This window comes from Cygnus olor, chromosome 3 (assembly GCF_009769625.2).
Source record: "Cygnus olor isolate bCygOlo1 chromosome 3, bCygOlo1.pri.v2, whole genome shotgun sequence".
Taxonomy (NCBI): domain Eukaryota; kingdom Metazoa; phylum Chordata; class Aves; order Anseriformes; family Anatidae; genus Cygnus; species Cygnus olor.
The window spans coordinates 28,975,351-28,998,031 of record NC_049171.1 but is presented as its reverse complement, the minus strand read 5'-3'; the positions used below and the strand labels follow the sequence as shown (position 1 = coordinate 28,998,031).

The 22,681-nt window shown below is 36.4% G+C and overlaps 1 protein-coding gene across 1 annotated transcript in view; it reads left to right on the top strand.

The window, feature by feature from the left end:
* EYS (eyes shut homolog) overlaps window positions 1–22,681 on the top strand; it is an 856,207-nt gene that overhangs the window by 69,724 nt on the left and 763,802 nt on the right. The window contains exons 5-6 of the mRNA XM_040553008.1: window positions 440–554; window positions 16,841–17,000. Of these exons, the coding sequence (XP_040408942.1) occupies window positions 440–554; window positions 16,841–17,000 (275 nt within the window). The remainder of the gene's footprint in view (window positions 1–439; window positions 555–16,840; window positions 17,001–22,681) is intronic.

Genomic DNA, 22,681 nt, shown 5'->3' with positions numbered 1-22,681 from the left:
TGTCATTAGTGACTAGTCTTTGCTGATCATTAGCAATGATTGATGCTAACTATTTTAAACCCCATTTACAATCATATTTCTCATTTTTCTCTCTGATGGTTTAATTGACCCATCCTTTCTAATAGATTTCCAAAACCTTGTTTACAGCTTTTTATTAAATATCGCCTCATTCTAGATTGTGTTTGTTTCCGGAAGATTATATGAAGCATTGGTATGAAAATACTTTAATCAATGAAAAAAATATTTTATGGAGAAGTAAAAATATCCAAACTCATGAAACTGATTTTAATTGCTTGAAAACATGTTCTGCTTATTCTAAATAACGTTTGAGATCTGTTCTGTTACTGCAAGAATATTATTTAATAGAATTATGGAACATAATTAAATACAATTAACTTTTAAAATCCAAGCCCTCTAAAATACACTGGTGTATTTGCAGCTGCATGCCAGGATTCACTGGAAAGAACTGTGAGGAAGTAATTGACTACTGCAGACTGCTCAGCATCAACTGTCTGAATGAAGGATTGTGTCTTAATATAATTGGAGGATTCACTGTAAGTAATTTAATACATGTTAAACTAATTCAGTGTTCCAAAGTATAAAAGCTTCAGAAAACCAGAACTTGAAATGCATTCATTACTCTAAGAGACAAGAGGGACATACATTTATACGGTTGCTGTTTATTTAAATCAATAACACAAAGAGTACTCGCTTGGGTGATATGGATTTTTTTATTACTTTTCTACTGAGACAATGTTTTGCTTTTTATCAAGTAAGAGGACTGAAGAGTATTTTTATAGTTAAAAGAATACATAACTAATTGTGTTCCAGTGCTATTATCCACACAGATAATAATCACAGCTATGTTACAATCTTTAAAAATGCATTGCCTTAATTGAGTACATCTGTTGCCATTGTTTAAATTTAATAAAAACACAGTAGTTTGATGATGAAACTGCAGTGTGGTGAGGTTGGTTCTAACTGACAATTTGGGAAAAAAAAAAAAAAGTAAAAAAATACACCATAATTCAGGCTGGTTTGAATTGAAATAGCTCTTGAAAATTCTGAGCAATATCCATTATATACCAAGATTTTTCTGGCCATAACTTGTCAATAGAGAGGAAATAATAATTTCCCCCAAAGCAACTTAAAGATTACTCTAAACTAGCACTCATTCTACAAATAATGGAAAGTGATCACACAATCAAAGACTTCCCTGCAGTCTGTCTGGGACCAAACAGTCTGGTATCTCTTCTCCCTTGGAATTTTGAAAAGAGGAATGTAGAACCTGGAAAAGGTGAGTAGAATCAGAATCTTCTAAGTTCGGTATAGCCTTCTGATTTTCAGACTGCTCCTGGGAGAATTAGAAACAGTTCAAATTCTAGACTGAACTCAAAATTCTCAGGATTCATAATCTTTTCAAAAGCTGTTTGATTATGTTTTATTAGAAACAATATTTGTCTTAACGCTGTTCTGGTTTCCACTGGTCCGTTTAGGTGTTCAGGCAAAATATATTAGGATTACTATTACTTCTTGTGACAGGGAGCTGGAAGAGTAGTCTACTCTGTAAGGGAAGGATTGCTGGGACCAAGTGTTACAGCAAGGCAGGCAGGAACAGTGAATGTCCTCACCAGCAAGGGGCATTGTCCCTCAGTAGCCACAAAAACACTGCAGATCAATATTCAGCCAATAGCCCACTGATACCAAGACAAGTCCGTAGTGATGAAGCAGATTTGCAGTCAAGCTGAGCAGTCAAGTCAACAGGTCAGAATCAGCAAGATACAAAGTTGGATACAGACCTACTGACAAAATAACTCAGGAAAAGTTCTAGTGTAAAGACCTGGGTTTTAACACAGCTCATGAATGGAAGGCGTGTAACTGGACATCTCAGAGTGGGGATTTGTTTTCATAGCAGGCTGATCCAAGGTGACACTTCTGTGCCATGTCTGAGCCGACCTTGAACACAGGCAGTTAAACCTGTGAAAGAGGGGAAAGAGGTCACAGAGGAAGAGTGCAGAGAAAGATAATTTCAAACTGGTTAGGCCGATTAGAGCCTGTGGATGCATTCAAGTTCCTGACAGTTTCTCTCCCAACTTAATTTGAATCTGAATGCTCCTTGCATGTAATTATTCATTCAATACAAATCTTACTGACTTTCTTATAGTCACAAAAGCTGAACAAGCATAGATATTTTCTCCCCAGTGCTTTTCAGCTGACACTTTGTGTTTGGTCAGGTTTCTTGAGTCTTACCTGATCTCAAATTTGCTTTATACAGGTGACCAAAGATTGTTTATCCTATCTATATATAGGAACAAAGAGAAAAGAAACTTCCAGTCCTTTGTTCACAGTAGTTGGCTCGTATTTTTGCACCTAAGTCTTTGTGCAAGTTCTAAGTCAGATTCTGCTGTGGACTTTTCAAGCATCAGTAAGAATCAGATTCATACCACTGTTGACTGCATCACAGTCACATAGTTGCTTCATTTTGTCCTTTTCCTTGGTCCCTGATCTTAATTGCCAGAAGCTGCTATTTAGGTTGACCCATAACTCATTCAGCTGCTTGCAATTCTACAGAAAGGTAATCAGATCTGTAACAGATCTATAACAATAATTTTATTTAAGAGCATGAGAAAGTTAATGAAATAAATACACGTGAATCATAAGTTGAGCAATTAATTAATACTGCTTTTTACTGGAAGAAGTAAGTATGTAGTATCTGCTAAATTCTGAATACTGATTTTTTAAAAAAAAGCATTTTAGGAATAATTTTTGCACTGTCAGCAAATATACATTAACTAGAGAAATAGTACTTAATGTATTTTAAGAGTAACCTGAGGCAGTTTGCAAGATATTGTATATCAGACATTTTTACTAAGAGCATTAAAACATACACTTATAGAAGAACATAATTCTTGCTTTGATGAGTATGCAATATACCCACAGAAGAATAAAATAGATGGCTAGTAAGTATCTTTATCTGATAATTTGCCCCTCCACATTGTTGCCCTGTTGAACAGGTTTCCCAGAGATATTGTGGATGCCCCATCCCTGGAGGTGTTCAAGACCAGCTTAGATGAGGCCCTGGGCAAACTGATCTAGTGGGTGGCGTCCCTGCCCATGGCAGGGGGGTTAGAACTAGATGACCTTTAAGGTCCTTTCCAAACCAAGCCATTCTATGATTCTATGATTCTGTGATTCTATGATTGTTGATAACAGATGCAACAAACAGGAACACTGAGCCCAGCTCTGCTGCACTGAAATAAGGAGAGTCAAGAAAAGAGTATACTGGTGTCTGTATCTCGCAGTTAACTTATCTACATGATAGAAATGTTATATTAAGGTCCAAAACATTTCATTCAGCTCTTTTCAGATATTTATATGTCATGTCCAATTATGTCAAGCAACAGCAAAAACTAGAATATACAAATTAAATTAAATTTTAAAAAGCACACAAGTAAAACAGGTGTCTGACAGTGAATGTCGTCATATGATAACCATCAAAAATACACATTCATGACCAGTATAAGATGTGATACTCCCTTAGCAGATACTTTGTTAGGTTATAAAATGTAGCCAAAAGAGCTGGCACAGCAAAGGCTGGATTATTTTATTTAGACTTCAATGCCTACAGTACTGGGTGGTATGGTATAGTATGTGACAGAATCACAGAATCATAGAATCATTTAGGTTGGAAAAGACTCATAAGATCAGCAAGTCCAACCATCACTTAACACTGCCAAGTACACCACTAAGCCATGTCCCCAAGAGCCACATCCACATATCTCTTAAATACCTACAGTGATGGTGACTCCACCTCTTTCCTGAGAAATACTTTAAGAGACCTTAGGGACTGTTGAAAGAATTTTTAAAAAATCAGTGTTGAATCTTAAGATGTAGTTTATACATGGATTTTAGATTTGAAATTCATCTCTAATTTAGCTTCAAAGTGTAGTAATTAGAATTGAAATAGTATAGTTATATGTTTTCAGAATTGTAACATTTATCAGCACAAATCCTCTATTACTAATTAGCATTAATTACAAGTAATTGTAACACAAATAAATATTCTGCTTACATTTATTATGTTCGTTAATTTACTCTAAGTTTCAAAACTAATTCTGCCTCTATGAAGAACTCCCTAGGTCTAATGTATGCTAACTTTATGTTAGACAGTAATACTTAGGAAGCATTTACTGATGATGCTATTGTGTCAGATAAATATAGGTATTGTTACTTCTTAGGAAACTGACCTCATATTTCATATTCTCATAGTTCTTACATCTCAATTTTAATACCTCATAATTCAGAATACAGCTGTAGTAGCAACAAATGATATCCTTTGTTGAGGATATCTGTTGTTTTCTATCATCCTGGGAACCAAAGTAATGATGTATACATTGATATAGGATTTATCAATAGAAAAATAGTGTGTAGTTGCATAATTAATTGCAGTTAACATAGCTTAATGAAAACAGATCATATCAGACAAAGTTGACTTAATGAGATAACCTGATGGATAGAGATAGAGAAATATTTTCTGCTGCAATTCCCTCATGAAACAAAATAAATCATTTAATGGAGCATGTTCAGCTCTAAGAAAAAAAAAATCTGAATCTAGATGACACTTTAATGGATCTAGGCAAACAAAAAATACTGACACAAGATAGCTGAATATTCTGCTTTTTCTAGCTTCCCTCCCTCCTCAGATGAAGCACAAGATCCCACAGTGTGTTAGTGTGTGTGCTAGATGTGCATGTTATGGCCAACTGCCAAGAGGACTGTAACAGAGCTAGATTTCTTTCATAGATAAATTTTTGGATTTTTTTCAGAATTAGAAAAAAAAAAAAAAACATAAAAAGTGTTCTAAAAGAGTCTGCATACACAAGAAAAAATAATCTGTCAGTTACACAGCAGTGACTGTTTCCTGATAATCAGTGATGATTAAGACAACTTTGAGCTCATGTTAGATATTGGATTTGACGTAAGATCCCACCGCACTATTGATGAAGGGAGAAGGACAATCCATATAGTCAAAAACAGAAGCACTTCTGTGTGGGCGTAATTCTTTCAGTAGAGGGCATATCATGGGCAGTTCTATCAAAATTGTTTTAATGAGGCTGAAAAACTGGAAACCCCTATAACAATGAGTTTTGTAGGTTACAGATTATTCAAAACTATATCCTTAAAAGTATGTACACATTCACAAAGTGTAGGCAGTCCATGGGCTACCAGTTTTCCTTAGAAGAAAAACAAAGGAACAACTATATTTAAAATATTTAATTCTAGGTACCAAAAGATGTTGAAGTCACATTAGCAGGGAAATGGTTACTTTTATGTATAGCGCTGTGCAGCTGCTTCTTCCATGCACCACTGACTACACCATAAGCATTTAAGAAATTGTTAGGTAATAAAATGCAGTGTAATGCAATGTATTAGCAGGTTTAAGGTAGATCAGCAAGGCCAGGTCACAGCTGTCCTGTCCTAGAGAATAACTACAGTATACATTAATTTTCAGTAGAATCATAGAATATCTTGAGTTGGAAGGGACCCATAAGGATCATTGAGTCCAACTCCTGGCACCACACAGGTCTACCCAAAAATTCAGACCATGTGACTAAGTGCACAGTCCAAACACTTCTTAAACTCCAACGGGCTTGGTGCAGTGACTACTTCCCTGGGGAGCTAGTTTCAGTGTGCGACAACCCTCTCAGTGAAAAACCTCTTCCTGATGTCTAGCCTAAACCTCCCCTGCCTCAGCTTGACACCATTCCCTCAGGTCCTGTCACCGGTCACTAAAGAGAATAGATTGGTGCCTTCCCCTCCACTCCCGCTTGTGAGGAAGCTGTAGACCGCGATGAGGTCTCCCCTCAGCCTCCTCTTTTTCAAGTCTGAACAGGCCAGGTGACCTCAGCAGCTCCTCATACGTCTTCTGCTCTGGGCCCTTCACCATCGCCATCTTTGTAGCCCTGGTAGGATATAGTAGGATCTATTAATTGAAAATTAATAGTAGGATCTACTATTAATTTTCATGAGGATCTAAAACCCAGGATTCCTACAAAAGATTGAGGGCTGGAGAACTTATTGTGGATGGATTCTAAAAGACATCAAGCAGACTCCTTCCACTGATATTAAAAAGTTGGGACAAAAATTATAGTTACCAGAGTTGCCATGAATAGTCACCATTTAAATAAAACACATTATTTGGACTCTAAAGAAGGTCAAAGATATGATGTTTACTTCATTATTTTCTAAAATAAGGAAAGATAGGATTGCCATCTTGCTTGAGAAATTTAGATATCATTTGAACACATATTTTAACAGGTGAGCATTTGAACATTAGAGATTTTCCTCTTTCAGAAAATCTTGCTATGTAAAATTCTAACACTTACTATTGATTTGTCAATTATTGAAAACTGTTATTGAATTTCTTCTGTTTTGCAGCTGTAATTTTGGAAATCACTTTTAAAAATCCATATAATCTCTGATAAACTTCTGAAGAAAATCTTATGTAGTTTGTTTTTCTACGATGTTGTTTACATAGGAATTTTTAAAATTAATGCTATCCTGATTCAGCAACCCTGAACCCTGAACACTTCCACCTGCTCAGTATTAGAAGACAAGGACCAGTATTTTAAGGAAAAATTAATAAAATTAATACAGGTTTAACATAAACCACACTTTCAAAATGACAAGTGCTGAAAGTGTAAACCAATTGTAGATTCCAGTAGTTTATTCAATAAAACTATTCACTTTAATTTGAAAATATGACAGGCTGCTTCTTAAAAACATTTCCAAAAAATCTGCCCACAGAAACAGATTTCAACAGATATTTCTATTCTCATTGTCACTTTTTTCTTAAATTTATTTTATAAATGAGAAGTCAGTGTTTTTAACTTGCAGTTGATAGTATTTCCTCAATGCTTTTAATCTGAGGGTCTACAGTCATTTATAACTATAAGTATCTGTTTATTCTTTCTGTGAAGATGGGAAAAAACTGAACTCCCAGAGGACAGCTGATAGGAAAGAAAGAGTTGCTGTTTCTTTCATGTTAACCATTACCATCTGCAGAGGAAGAGGGCATGAGTGCTGTGAGTAAATTTCTCCCAGTGAATTAGAATGGCTCCAGAATTAGAATGGCCTGTCACACAAAGAGACTGGACAGTGAAAGCAGGTAAAAAAGGGCATACAAACAAGGAATCATCTGGGGATTGTGTGACTTTCCTCTAGGAAAGAAGGGATTCAAAGGTGGGATCCCACCTATTTATCTACGGCAAACGGATTAGATCAAGACAAAAAGAATTATCTCTGCTTAAGATCCCGTTTTTTTTTTCCTGACCCATTAATAGTAAAGTTAAATAAATAAATAAATAGATAAATAAATAAACAAATATCGAAACCAAAGATACTAAATAAAATAATAAAAATAAAAAGATTAAGCTAATTTAGTCTAACTTATGAGGATAACAGAACTGTCCATTATCAAATTTTGGAATCCTGGAAAAACGAGCAGAAGAATATGACAGTGGAAGGTTGAGGATTTGAAGACTGTCCAGTACCAGGCATACCAGCCTTATTCTGTAGGGAGGGACAAAAGATGGTGTTCTTATATTTCAACCATTGAATTGCATAGTGTTTACAGAATCCATAGGCTAATTATGACTACCTACAGAAGTGTATTTGAGGGAGAAGGTGCAGCCCTACAGCATTTGCAAGCAGGGAATTTGGAATAGCTACATATTTTTTCCAATTTCCGCTCAACCACACGTGTTATGGAGGGACTAAATGCAGATTAAAATTGCATTCCACTTCTTGTAGGGTGTAAAAAAAGCTCATTCACAGCTTTTTTCTTTCCTCACTGCTCCTTACCATGTTACAAGCAACAATCTATCAACTTACATGGTTTGCATAGTGTACCCAAGACTATTTTGTCAATATGCCTTTCAACCGTCATCCTGACAAGTCACTGATTCGTGGACATGTGCTTACTGCAAACAAAAGAACTGAGTTATAAAGGCACAAATGCTGAAGCTAAAATATGAAGTGAAAGCAGTGTCATTGTAAGGGCGTATTTGCATGCGCTACACTTGAGACAAGGACTAAGCAAATCACACAGACTGCCTCAATAGCTGGGCTGAATTGGCAAGCAAATAAATACTAGAGCAATGTTAAAGAAAGAGACAATAATCTCTGCTATCTCTATAGGGTTTTAAACTAGGGTCATTCAAAGCAAATATTTACATTTTCTTTGAGAAGCTGTACTAAAACTGAAATGTGAAATGTAATGTTGGAATCATTGTCAATGTATGTCCTGGTGCCTTTCAAAAGATCAGCAGGAACTGGTGCTGATTCCTGGTTGTGTTTATACAGGGCTATGGAAGTAGATTGTGCTGTAAAGGCAGAACAAACCTAGATCAAAAACAAATCATGTTTTTAACTTCTATAAATGTCTTGAAGAATATGTGTTCTACAAACATCCAGCATATGCCTGGGAAATATTGATTAATAAAAAGATATATATACCAACCAAAACCAAACCAGAAACCACCTAAATATGTACCATTATGCCTACCTTTCAGAGAATCACTTTCCAGTCACTCAGGTTTTGCTTTTTTATATGGATATGTATTTAATAATGTAGATAGAATAGTGTGTTCCACTGTAACAGGACATAAAAATTAATCCAATGGAAAAGGTTGGTATCTAAACACTTGCCCTGCAAATGGCTCTGTGGCTGTTCATGATAAATACTTTTGATCCTTTTCCTCATAAATATTACCAAAGACATAGCTGTTGTACTTGGAGTTTTATGGTGAACCTAAGATATTTCAAGAACAAAATGTGAACTGAGAGAATATATGGTTGATAAAGTACACTTTTGAGTACAAATGAATAACCGGTAACACCAGAGGTCACGTGATTGTGGTTTAGATTTAAAAAGCAAATGTGTGCGGCCCAAGGATCATTGTGCTCCCTACTAAAGCAGAAGAGGTTTACATGCTAACACAAAGAACTACCTTCACCAAAGGCAATGATACAAGTTCTTTTTTTGCAGAATGGGGGAAGGAGGAAAGAGGGGGGAATCTCTCTTTCCCTTATTTTCACCCTCCATCCCCCCATTCCCCTACTTCTGAATGCCATTATATGGTACACCTTCACCATAACATAAGCAGAAATTACAATCAGGTATACAAAGCTCTAGGTCTTATTCATAACCAGATGAGTTTTGCCCTTGTGGGTGCAGAATCTGAGCCTTAAGCCACCTGCTAGGCTGGGAGTCCAACTGCTTCTTTCCAGAAGAGTGGCTAGAACAAGCCCACAAGCATGTGGTACACCCTAAAACAGCCTGACCAACAAACTCCGCAAACTCTGCTGTCACTGCTCCCCTTTTCCACTTTGTGAGCTGTTCCCTGAGGAGGCTCTCTCAGTCTTAATGCTTTTTGACAACAGTTTATCCCCAGAAGTCTGGCTGAATTTATAACCCAGAAGCAAAGCATTTCTATGCAGAATGAGCAATAATCTTCCAACTTGAGCTACATCAGTCACACTGCTTAGATCTCATTGCCCTAAGAAGGCCACAGACATACGCTTAGAGAACCCATTTGCATTTATTGCATGAGAGAAGAAATAAGTTCTAGATAACAAGCTCAGAATGAAAAGGAAGTAAAAGAAGTATAGCTGAGAGAAAGCATTCCCCTGTTTAACAAATGTAGAAATGTAGTTCTAAACAAAACAAAACAAAACAAAACAAAACAAAAAAAAGGCCAGAGGGGCAGAGGGGAGGGAGACTAGGGCTCTTTTGAAGCCCTCCATACTGTATCAATCAAAATTTGTCTTCTGAGTATTAAAAAAAAACATTTAATATGTTTGGCATACTATATATTAAAGTAGTTGGCTGGAGTGATAAAATTGTTATGAATATTTATAACAGCTCTACTAGCAATGCTAGAAGCAATGAAAATTGGCACTGCAAAATCTACTGCTCTCAGATGCAACTTTTATGTACAACATATAAAATAGATTATTGTCATTTTCCTTTTAAAAAAATCTAGAGACTTTCCTACCGTTTTCTCCCCATGGACTATCTGAGCAATATAGTTCCAACTATGTGAAGCCACTTTGCCACTGTCATTAATTCTACTGATGTCTCTCTTGTATTTGTCCTTCCAGCTGACTGTTCAAACAGCAGCAGTTCAAAGTCAGATACTTCCATTGGGGGCTAGTTTTGCACAAGTTAATTAGTCCATTTCCTTCCACACAGGAGTAGTAATTCTACAGAAGAGTTCACATAAATTTTAAAGCATCCTATACAGTTTCGTGCTTCTTCAGTATTTAATTAGAACTTTATCAAAATAACCTTTTTTTACTTTTCTTATTTTATTGAAATAAACAGCATCAAAGCACCCTAGGTGCATTTCACACATTATATTAAGTATTGCTGAGCATTCCAGAAGTTAATGAACAGTGGAATTCTTCATGTAATGAACTAAATATTCTGTTTTCCAAATGTTAATTTAAAATAAAAATATTAAGTTAAAGCTCTGATAATGCAATACCTTTACAAGAGTAAATGGTAAAGGTAGAATGTATCTTAATCGATCTACTATAATGGCATATAGATAAATGTAAAACCGTAATAAAATAAACTGGAGATAACCAATAAGAATATCTTGTTTAATTTTTAAACAAATCTTCTATGAGAACATGACAGTCATTTTAACTCAATGTCAGCAAAGCAAACAAAGCACAAGGCAGCACAAAAAAAATGAGAAATAAAATAATTAAAACTAGGAAATATTACAGTGAAAGAGTTGGTATATGATAGTTATGAAATATTGTTTGTTATTGATAAAATGCAATGCCATTTCTAAGAATTATATGAAAAGGAAAAAATAATATGTTTTTGACACAATGAAAGAGACAAATAATATAAGCTGGGTTTTAGGTGATAGGAATGGAAAGACGAAAAGATTTTCTAGAAGAAAGGAAAATTAATCTTAAGAAAACAGTGTTAAAACAAGAATAGTAACAGTATTACTTACTGATTTTGTACTATGAAATAGTCCTTATATTAAAGGCCATACAACCTACAGCACAGATGTTTCTAATTTATATAGGAGGATATTAAACATATAGGGGGAGATGAAAACCTTTACCAGGGTGGAACATCACGTGCATTAAAAAAGGACCATATGTAACCATACGTGTCTGCAATGCACTTCTGTATCGTAGAATCCCGGAAAGGATACTGCTAATGAGCAACTTTTTTTTTTTTCCCCTTAAGGAATTATGATTTTAATTTCATTGAGTGAAGCCAGAATTGTTCTATGTAAAAGTTTAATAGGTTGGATAATAAATAGTCACAATGTTAATAGCCAGTGCTCTTTCAAAAATATTTATTATGAAATCTTTCAGTGATTTAAGCTCCTATATATTCAAACATATAAAATTATATAAAATAATGTGTTATTGCCTAATCTAGCAGTTAGACAGTTTAAGTATTAAAGAGAGCTGGAAAGATTAATTTCAACATGTATGAAGAAGTTCTCTAGATAGAGGCAATTTTTATTGTCATTAGATAAGATTTTAGTCTGTTTGCATTGATGTGTTATCAACAGTCACAAACTGATACAAGAGACACTCCAACTAGATATAAGTTAAATGTTTTCACTGTACAGACAACCAAGAACTAGAGCAGGTTGGCCAGAGATGTTATGCAGACTCCAGAATTGGAAGTTTTCAAGACTCAACTGAATAAACTCCTGAGCAACCTGATTTGATCTCATACATAAATTTTTATTGAAATAAAGCTATTAATGAAGAATTTTATGTTCTTATTGAATAAGATTATGTTCTTTAAAAAAATAGTACTGTGATTCATAAATATTATTTTTCCACTTCCCTTGCTTGTCCATGTGTTTAGTTCTTATATCCTCAATGCTTGAGTCAAAACTTCAATTGTTCTTGCCTAAAATTGTCAGGCAACAGTGTGACTTAAAGGCATTTAATTAAGAGCTGTACCAGGACTCAAATGTACAGTTTATACAAAACACACAAATTAGTTAACTATTCCCCAAAGTTGCCTAGTTATAGTAAGGAACACAGGATAGTATATATAGCAGTGTAAACTGAAAACATACTGAGCGTGTTTCAGTGTCAACTAGCTTAAGCTCATTGTTAAGCTTCTAAAAATTTGAGGAATTTTTCTATAGCTATGCTTTCATTGCTAGTAGGTAATCATAAATGTGCAATGCAATATATAAGCAATAAATATACAAATATTACATATATAAATATATAATATACATAAATGTATAAAATATATAAATGTATAATATATAAATATATAATATATAAAAATATATATTATGTATATATTTGCAATAATATATAAGATTATTAAATATCAGGGCCTTCTAGACTTACCAACATGAATAAGGGGTACAATCATATTAAACACTTGTCACAATGATAGACTGTAACTAGAATTGCCTTGTTCATCTTGATACTTTGGCTGAATATAACTTAAATCACTAGATAGCTGTGCAAAAATGGGTTCCTTCCCACAGGATGCCGTCCTTCCCAAACTGATCCTGTGGGGGCTTCCCACAGGCAGCTGCTCTTCAAGAACTGCTCCCATATGGCTCCGTACCACGGGGTCCATCCCCCAGGAGCAAACTGCTCCAGCACGGGTCCCCACAGGCAGCAGCTCCCCCCAGACCCCCTGCTCCTGTGTGGGCTCCTCTCCACAGGCTGCAGCTCTGGCCTGGGGACTGCTCCTGCGGGTGCTCTCCATGGGCCGCAGCCTCCTCCAGGCCACATCCACCTGCTCCACCGGGGGCTCCTCCACGGGCTGCGGCATGGAGATCTGCTCCATGTGGGACCCATGGGCTGCAGGGGGACAGCCTGCTCCACCAGGGGCCTCTCCACAGGCCACAGGGGAACTTCGGCTGCGTGCCTGGAGCACCTCCTGCCCTCCTTCTGCACTGACCTTGGGGTCTGCAGGGCTGTTTCTCTCTCAGTTTCTTATTCCTCTCTCCCAGCTGCTATTGCGTAGCAGATTTTCCCCTTTCTTAAATATGTTCTCCCAGAGGCATAACCAGCATCGCTGGCTTGGCTCTTGCCAACCAGCGGTCCCTTTTGGGGGCCGGCTGGAGCTGGCTCTGATTTGACATGGGGCAGCAGAGTGTATCAAGCGTGACATTGCTATTCTGTCGAGGGAACTGATTATCCCACTCTACTCTGTGCTGGTGTGGCCTCACCTTAAATACTGTGTGCAGCCTGGAAAAGAGGAGGCTGAGGGGAGATCTCATTGCGGTTTAAAGCTTCCTCACAAGGGGGAGTGGAGGGGCAGGTGCTGATCTGTTCTCTTTAGTGACCAGTGATAGGACCTGAGGGAATGGTGTCCAGCTGCATCAGGGAAGGTTCAGGCTGGACATCAGGAAGAGGTTCTTCACTGAGAGTGTTGTCGCACACTGGAACAGGCTCCCTAGGGATGTAGTCAGGGCACCAAGCCTGTCAGAGTTTAAGAAGCGTTTGGACTATGCTTTTAGTCATATGGTCTGAATTTTTGGATAGACCTGTGTGGTGCCAGGAATTAGACTCGATGATCCTTGTGGGTCCCCTCCAACTCGGGATATTCCTTGATGCTATGAAATATGTTCTACCAGGGGCATAAGCAGCATCACTCTCTGGCTTGGCTCTGGCCAACAGTGGGTCCCTTTTGGAGCCATCTGGAGCTGGCTCTGATCTGACATGGGGCAGCTGCTGGGCTTTGCTCACAGAGCCCACCCCTGCAGCCCCCTTGCTACCAAACCCTTGCCACATAAATCCAATATAGCTTTCACAAAACCTTTATACAAAGAAGATTTTTTTTTTTTAATGAAGCATTGAATTACAATGCAACAACTATCCCCAAAACAGAAATAAGAGAATCAAAGCAGACCTAATATTTCTTTTCTGTTGGTTGTATAAACCAACCAAAACAACACCTGGAATATTTTTCACATTGAAAAATAATTGCACTGATTTTCTAAATAAGTATCCTGATAAATGGTATATCTTCATCAAATGGGAATTATACTGGAAGCACAGAGGAATGAAGGATCATATTAATAATTACACTGATTGTAAACTAGTTAGCTGAGCTGACACAATATTTATTCCAGCTGTGATTATTCACAGTTAGGACCAGGTATAAAAACAAACAAACTAATAAACAAACAAAAAACAACTATGTACCATGATTTCTTGAGAAATATGGAGAAAGTAGTGGTTGGGTCTTTCACAATTTCTTTTACACTCTTGTTACTCAACTGATCTAAAAGATTAGGTGTTTGGGGCAAAAGAAAGACAGGGCCCAGGGCTTAAGAGTCCTGTGAATAATCAAGAAGGAAATGTGGACTGAATTTTACTGCTGTATTGACAAGTGAAAATTGATCTTTACTGTTATGAAGAGCATAGACTATATTTTCACTATAGGTAGAAAAGCAGTTATATGTTTCATATCGGCTGAATCACAATGGTTAATAGCAGCAGAAGGGTGAGTTTCCCCCAACACTGTCCATAGATTATGATTTTATAACAAAACAAGACTGTATAAGACCATTGCACCTTCACACATATACATTGTGTAAGCAAAAGCAGTTTGTTTGGCCCCATGCATTGCATAGCAAAGTGTGCATTTAATAATACGGAACCAACAATGTTGTATAACTGTTGAAATAAGTTCTTTTCCTACATCTCAGGAATAAGTTCAAGGAACGGGCAAACCAGCTGAGTTTGAATTATTTTTTAACAAAATCAGTTAAAAGCAAGCCTGTGCTCAAGTTTAAATTACTTTTCAAGGGTTCAGAAATTCCCTAAACATCATCTTTTCTGTCCTCATTATCTAATAAGGAGCTGGCCTTTTGAGATAAGGAGGGTGGCTGTAGAAAGATTCCATAAAAGTTCGGCCAGCCAGCTCAGCACTGTGTATCTCTGAGGTACATAACTTGTAACAAAAAAGTTTAACCTGTTTGTTAATGTGAATAAGATCAGACACACATTCTCCACATGCTGTATAAATTTTGTGGCACCCTCAGCAGCTGTTTCCAAAATTCCACCCTGAATTTCTAGCACATGGTACAACTTCTTGATGGTTATTTTTCATCCCTCAATACCTTTCTTCCTCTACTACCAAACACTCAACAAAATTGAACATTCTTAACTACCCTTTCTCAGGTGTAATTAAATATTAATAAAATGCCATTATTTTATAAAATCTGATTATACAAGAGGTGGCACCTGTTTGAGCTATGCAAAAATCAAGATCCTCTCCCCCCCCCATATCTCTATAAATGAGATATTCATAGACAGAATTTTACTTCATTGGAAGCCAGAGGAATATTAGTCTCTTTCATGTAGTTTCTGCTTCCCCACAAACGTCCACCTGAAAAATGAAAAAATATCATCTTTAATTATTTTTGTTTTTTCTGTCCAGACCCTTAATAACTTTACCTGAAATCAGAGATTCACATGAATGAGTATGTCATATTAGAGATGAAGTATCTCATCTCTTAATGTCCCTGGAGTGGTAAAGACCCTGGCCTGAGGTCAGGGGGAAGGGATTCCTGAGGATTCCTGAGGGAATGATTCCTGAGGGAATGGTGTCAAGCTGAGGCAGGGGAGGTTTAGGCTAGACATCAGGAAGAGGTTTTTCACTGAGAGGGTTGTCGCACACTGAAACTAGCTCCCCAGGGAAGTAGTCACTGCACCAAGCCCGTTGGAGTTTAAGAAGTGTTTGGACTGTGCACTTAGTCACATGGTCTGAATTTTTGGGTAGACCTGTGTGGTGCCAGGAGTTGGACTCAATGATCCTTATGGGTCCCTTCCAACTCAAGATATTCTATGATTCTATGATTCTATGATTATGGTGATCACAGTGGACAGAATACTACAGCTGTACCAGCAGAAGGCTCAGCCACCTTTGTGGATCCCTTATCTATTCAGATTTGGGACCAAACAAGTAAGCCACTTCAGCAGCCATCGAGAACCAACACTGCAATAATGACTCATATACCATAAGCAGGATGTGGGGGAATGAATACTTCCACTCATGTATGCTGCCAACTCTAATATCCTCCTACTTAGATACTTGATGTTTTATCCTCTTTTGCCTTACTCTGAGGAAAAAAAAAAAAAAAAAAAAAAAATGGAGGCTCTCCTCCTAATCACCTCCTAATATTACTTAACATTGGTGCTTTTTTTGTGTCTTGCCAGTGTATTGGGTTTACATGGGAAACTTTTGGTAGCAAGGGTCTGCAGGGGTGGCCTCTGTGAGCAGCACCCAGCAGCTGCCCCATGTCAGATCAGAGCCAGCTCCAGCCAGCTCCAAAAGGGACCCACTGCCAGCCAGAGCTGAGCCAATAAGCGATGCTGTTTGCGCCTCTGGGAGAGCAGATTTAAGAAAGAAAGAAAAAAAAATCTGCTGCACAACTGCAACTGGGAGAGAGAGGACTGAGGATCAGCCCTGCAGACCCCAAGATCAGTGCAGCAGAAGGGCAGGAGGTGCTCCAGGCACGGAGACGAAGTTCCCCTGCGGCCTGTGGAGAGGCCCCTGGTGGAGCAGGCTGTCCCTGCAGCCCATGGGTCCAACGGCAGAGCAGATCTCCACACTGCAGCCCGTGAAGGAGCTGTTTGCTCCTGATGGATGGACCCTGTGGTAGTGACATACAAGACCCAAATAAATGTATACAAAGTTTCCACATTACATTTCCATTTTTTTTTTTTATTGTTGTTGGTGGTAGTTTGTTGTTTGTTTTGTTTTAATTTGTTTTTAATACACATATATGTTTTTAATATCTAGTGTCTCTGTGCACCTGGATGGACAGGAAAATTTTGCCAATTCGCTGAAAATGCATGTTTGATTTACCCAAATATTTGTTCTGATGGAGCAACTTGCATTGATATGAGCCAACTGGGAGAGCAACCTGTTTTTCAGTGTTTGTGTCCTCATGGTTCCACAGGTAAGGCATATACATATACATATATTCTATAGTTTCATTAACTTTCAAATATTGAAGCACAGGTATGCTGAATTTTCAAAAATAAGGAATAGAGAAGTGTTTGGTGCAGTAATCACATCTCTGTATTTTCTGTCCTCTGATGCTTACGAAATCTAAATTAAACTTACAGGTTACATTTGAACCTTCCATAGGAATGTAAGAACAGACCTTGAGCAGGTTTCAGCTCCAGTTGAAGACACTAAGTGTATGTGTATACATGTGAATTATAGATCTAACTAGTGGAAAGACTGGGAGTTTGTTAGCTTTGTATCAGCCTATATTTGTTCAGATAACTTTAGTTAGCTAAGAGCTGCATCCCACCTTATATTTCAATTCCTTGGTGGACACTTGATGACTTATACAAGTCAGTTTGGGGTGGGATTAACTGATTCACTTTACTTGACTTTAGAAGTCTAATGTAATGTGAGACCTAGTAAACAAATTTTCCAGGCTCCACGTATACTCAGTGAGTAAGAATTTTCAGAGGGGAATAAAGACCACCTGTATTAGATATCTGTTAGTAGTTGCAACACTTTCTTCAGGAGTGTTTCTCTTTCTACTGGATATAAAGGAAGCCTAGAAAAATAGTTTAGGTTAACCACCTTGGGTTTTAGCTGGCAAGGAAACAATTTCAATATTTTCCTCCAGCCTTACCCTCTAAATAGAACCTTAGACTGAAGCAGATTCTACAATACTTTAGAAATCTTTGGTGAAGGAGAGCACTGAAAGAGAGGTATTACATGTGATTCACTCCAATTTTAGGTAAAATTAAGGAAACTTATATTAGCTATATACATATAAATTTAAATATAAGTGCCAAAAAAAGTTTAAAAGAAAGAAAGAAAGATAGAAAGGAAGGAAGGAAGGAAGGAAGGAAGGAAGGAAGGAAGGAAGGAAGGAAGGAAGAAAAAGAAAGAAAGAAAGAAAGAAAGAGAAAGAAAGAAAGAAAGAAAGAAAGAAAGAAGGAAAGAAAGAAAGGTAGAAACAGTATTTACTACATAAATAAATAAAATAAAATTAGGCAAAAGAAATTCTAGTAATATACAGATGAAACAGATTTCAAATATACCACCATTGAAAAAGAACCTCAGTAATAACTATCAACCTGTCTTTTCACTTTCACCTTGTCACTTGTATGATTTGCTTTTGTTATGCTTTTTGGCATAACAACCAAAATTGTGGATTTGTTGACAGCAGTACTATTTCACTAGAACACATCAAGGCTTTTGGGGTGGTAGTAAGGCTTCTACTTAAAAATATAACCCCCAAACAAAAGTTTGTCAGACAATAGTAAACCATAATAAATGTATGCAATCAAAACAGTTCAGCCTTACTAAAAACTGAATTACAACTGGGTTCAAGTGGAAGTGACTTCAGTGTTGAGTCCCATCCTACCTTCAGGTCAATATTCTTTCCTTTGTGGGATCCTAATTTAAGAGATTCTTTGTATTGTAATAATTTTATTTTCTTTCTTTTCTTCTTTTTTATTGTTTTATTCTTTTTGCTTTTAAATAATGTCACTTTTTCAATCTTGTTCTTTAGCATTTTTTATTATGTTTATTATTTCATTTGTGTGCCTGGGAAGGAAAGAGGGAAAGACCATTTATTGATTATTTTGGCTTGTTTACTCAACTCAGAATTACATAGCATCTGCAACCACATGGGCTGTTGCAGTTTCACATCTAATTGTTCTAATATATGTCTATGTCTATAAATTATAAACACTAGAGCAGTAGCCTTTGCATTAACATTTAAATCATATTTGGGGTAGGTTTGTCTTAGGAAAAGCAAAGTATGATATGGTGTAACATTCTCAGCTCTGAAATGCAGCACTTAGACTTAAAAAATGTCAAAAGCAAAGTCAAAAAAGTTAAAAGCATTTCATTTTGGTGTCATATTCTTTAATGAAACCTCTGTAGAAACTTAGTATATACACACAAATGTGATTTTGAAGTATTTTTTTATTTCTGTGTATATGTAAAATACATTTCAGATAATTGACTTAGAAAAAAATGTGTTTGTTTTAAAGGCTAAAAGGGTAGAATAAAAATGTTATAAAATACAGTTATTTTGGTGAATAGGTGTCATGACTTTTGCATTTGATTTCCTTGAACAGATAGCTCCGTATTTTTCCTTACAATTCATTCTCTTCTCTGAAACTGGATAAAAACCTGTGTTATCTACAAAGTACATGTAAGCAACACAGCTTATGACATTGAAATGAAACAATCCTTGTCAGCAATTTCTCAAGTTTTGCAGAGTAGACCAATTGTCCTTGAAGAAGCTTCCTCTAATTAATTACTAACTTTCCTTGTGTGTAGAGCAATCATATTGGCAGGAATTGATTGGGCATGTTAGACACTTAATTTAGTTGGTAGAAAAATCCTTTAATTACAATAATCTTACTGCTGCTAAAATGAACTGCACCCCAAGCAAACTCACAGATCAGAATTTAAAGTACTCCTTCAATAGCATACCTACTCCTCATATTCAAACTTTCTTTTTGGAAGACTCATTAAGAGCATTCACAGATTTATCCACAATTTATTGTTTCTCCTTCTCTCATTGTTCTATTGATTTAAGGCAGGGTTACTAATTTCCACAGGTATATTGGAAACATATACACAGACATGAATGAAATTTGCACTACTGAACTATGTAGGTGGTTTGAGACAGTCTTCTGTAGAAAGAATCATTGATGCCATAATAGCTAATCATATAATCATAGAATAATTAAGATTGGAAAAGACCTCCAAGATCATCTGGTCCAGCTGTCCCCCTACCACCAATATTACCCACTAAACCATGTCCTTAAGTACCATATTCAATGTCCAATAGAAGTAGATATGAAATATAAAAATTTCTAAATCTTTCATTTCACAATCCAGTTAAGACAATGCTTATACTAGTGAATAAAACAATGATATGGCCTGATCTAACTAGTTCTCTCTGGTCGTATACACGCTTTAAAATTCTTTTATTCTCTATAATAGAATGGCTATACCCAAAACTGCCTATTAAGAGTCTTCTTGAGGCTAACACAAAAATTGTGCTTCAGAATTGTTTAAGAGGATACAGGAACCCACCTGGAAGTGTTCTAACCATTCAACAGACTTTTCACTGGCATTTTTTAATTTACTGATATAGATGTAGCCCTATAGAAGGGCTACATATAGGGGCATTGTCTTTCCCCAGCACAATGAACAGGTTAAGAAGCAGAGACTGAAAAACACCATCCCAGGATAACTGATGGTCTGACAGTCCTCAAAATCACAGCAGATATTGGATACCATGGTCAAGTCCCTGCTATGAAATAATTATATTTTACTTTTTCTCAGTTCAAGAAATTGTCCAGAACATTTGGATAAGGCCTCTATTTCATGTTGATGTTCAATGGAAGACTTTTATAAGTCTCAAAACCTTCAAATGGACAAAAAGAACTATAACATTTCTTCCCCAGCTCTATTCCCTGAGCTAAAGGTGAGCTGGTAAAAGAATTTTCATAGCATCATGGGAGGTTCCTACAACACAGAAGTGTAACTGGAATTACATTGAAGTGTGTCTCAGCACCAGATGCTGTCATTTTAAGCTTTGTTCACTGCACTTTAGGTGTTATTACTGCTGTCACCTTTAAAAGAGAAATTGTTGGTGCACACGGATTGCTCACAGACTGAACTTTGAAATCAAGATTACAAATTGAAATAATGGAATAAAAGAAAACACTTGCTAAGTATTACTAAAGGAATTCACTCAGAATACCTATCTTCTTTAAATGAAGAAAACTAGAACTGACTCCTTTGCAGAGGATTCAGTTTTCTGTTTAAGAACTTTCAGTGATAACTGACAGAGCAAAAATAATAACCACTGTAACTCAATCTCTAGTACTCTTCAACGGATGTCTAGAAATGTTTCCTGCTATTTAAAATGACCTTTAGAATAGGATGTGGCTGAATAACATTAGCTACAGTGAAAGGTAAATGGTTTTAAGGTAGGGCATGGGTTTTTACAAAGATCTTTTACCTAAGAAGATAGCAAGCTGAATTATTTGAGAGCATTGAAACAGCAGTGTTACCACTCCATCTGAAGCTAACTAAACTAACTGTACTGACTCCACTGTACTAGCTGAAATAAAAGGATAGAGCAGTAAACAGTCCAAAAATAAAGGAAGACATTAAAGCAGGCTGTCATACTTTGAGGCAGATAAACTCTAGAGTACTAAGAAAGGAGTGATGTCTGATGTACCATACTTGTGGGAGCTCCAGGCTGCCTGGGACCTAAAGGCAGGTTAAGTCAATATTTTTTCTCAGGTCTTGATTTCCACAAGAAATACTGAGCCTACTGAAAGTTTTATGCTGGAAACATTTTTTTTTTCCTTTGGCATGCAGCAATTGCATGAAAAAGACTTTTAAAATGTTCTGATATTTCAACAGGAAACATAATATCAGTATTTAAGTTCTGGCTGGTTTTAAAATGAAACAAAACACTCCCAATGGACATGTATGTTTATGAATATGTTCATATTTCCTACTATTTCAGTTTTCTGTTTAAGTCAGTGCACAGTGAATGCATTTGGCCTTTATGAATAAGAAAACTTTGAAAGAATTTTTGTCCATTGTGAAGCTATATTTTACATGTTTAGTTTAATGGTGCTGTAGTTTGTTGAAAAGCTTATATATACCATTAATGTCTATGGATTTCTAAGTAAATAATTCAATAAGATAGCATATTGAAAGAGATGCTTAAAAATATGCCCTTAAACTTGACATATAAAATATTCTGGCTACATCTGTTCATGAACTCCAAATATAGTACTTTCAACCCTCTCTGTAAAACTTTTTTTTTTTTTTTTTTGTTAAATCAAAGTACAATACTCATTAATCTTTTACTTTCTGGGTCTATTAGGTCAAAAAGAACACAGTGCACTCACTATTCATTCTCATTATTCTCATTACCCAGCATATATGTCTGCTGTAAGTGATGAAGGAAATAAGAGGTTGCAGCTTTCTTTAACCATACAGAGAGACAGCTGAAGAAACTGTACTTCCATATAGCTGTACATCACCAAAAAAAAAAAAAAAAAAAAAAAATCAATAAGAAACAGAAACAGGAGGGCTGTGTTGTTAAGCTCAGCCAGACACAGCATTTCAGATCTTACCAAGGTTCAGAAGTTTTCAACAGCACTATAAAATCTCCTATCACACTGATGGTCTTAAAACATAAAAACTGTGTAGTATGGATATAAATATTGCATGTTTAGAAAGAGAAAATGGATTGGAGAGATGAACAACACTATGACATAGACCTAGTGACAGTTTTGCTTTCGCAACTGATCTTCGTAGTTCTATCTTACTTCATTAAAAGGTCCCAGTCTTAAACCTTTTGTCCTCTGAAATCTTTCTGTATATTGGAAGAATACAGGATGGGGCTTAAGGTTTTTGAAGAATTTATCATAATAGGTAGAAAACATGATTAAACAAAACTCAATCTACCATAGTATTCTTATATCAGCCTGAATATCCCCTTTCTTCTTTAAAACACTGATAACCATGCTTAACCACATATCACTCTTAAGATACAATGTACCACACCGTTATTTAACATAGTCCACTGTACCTCTTCTGAAGTTAGATTTGTGCTAACAT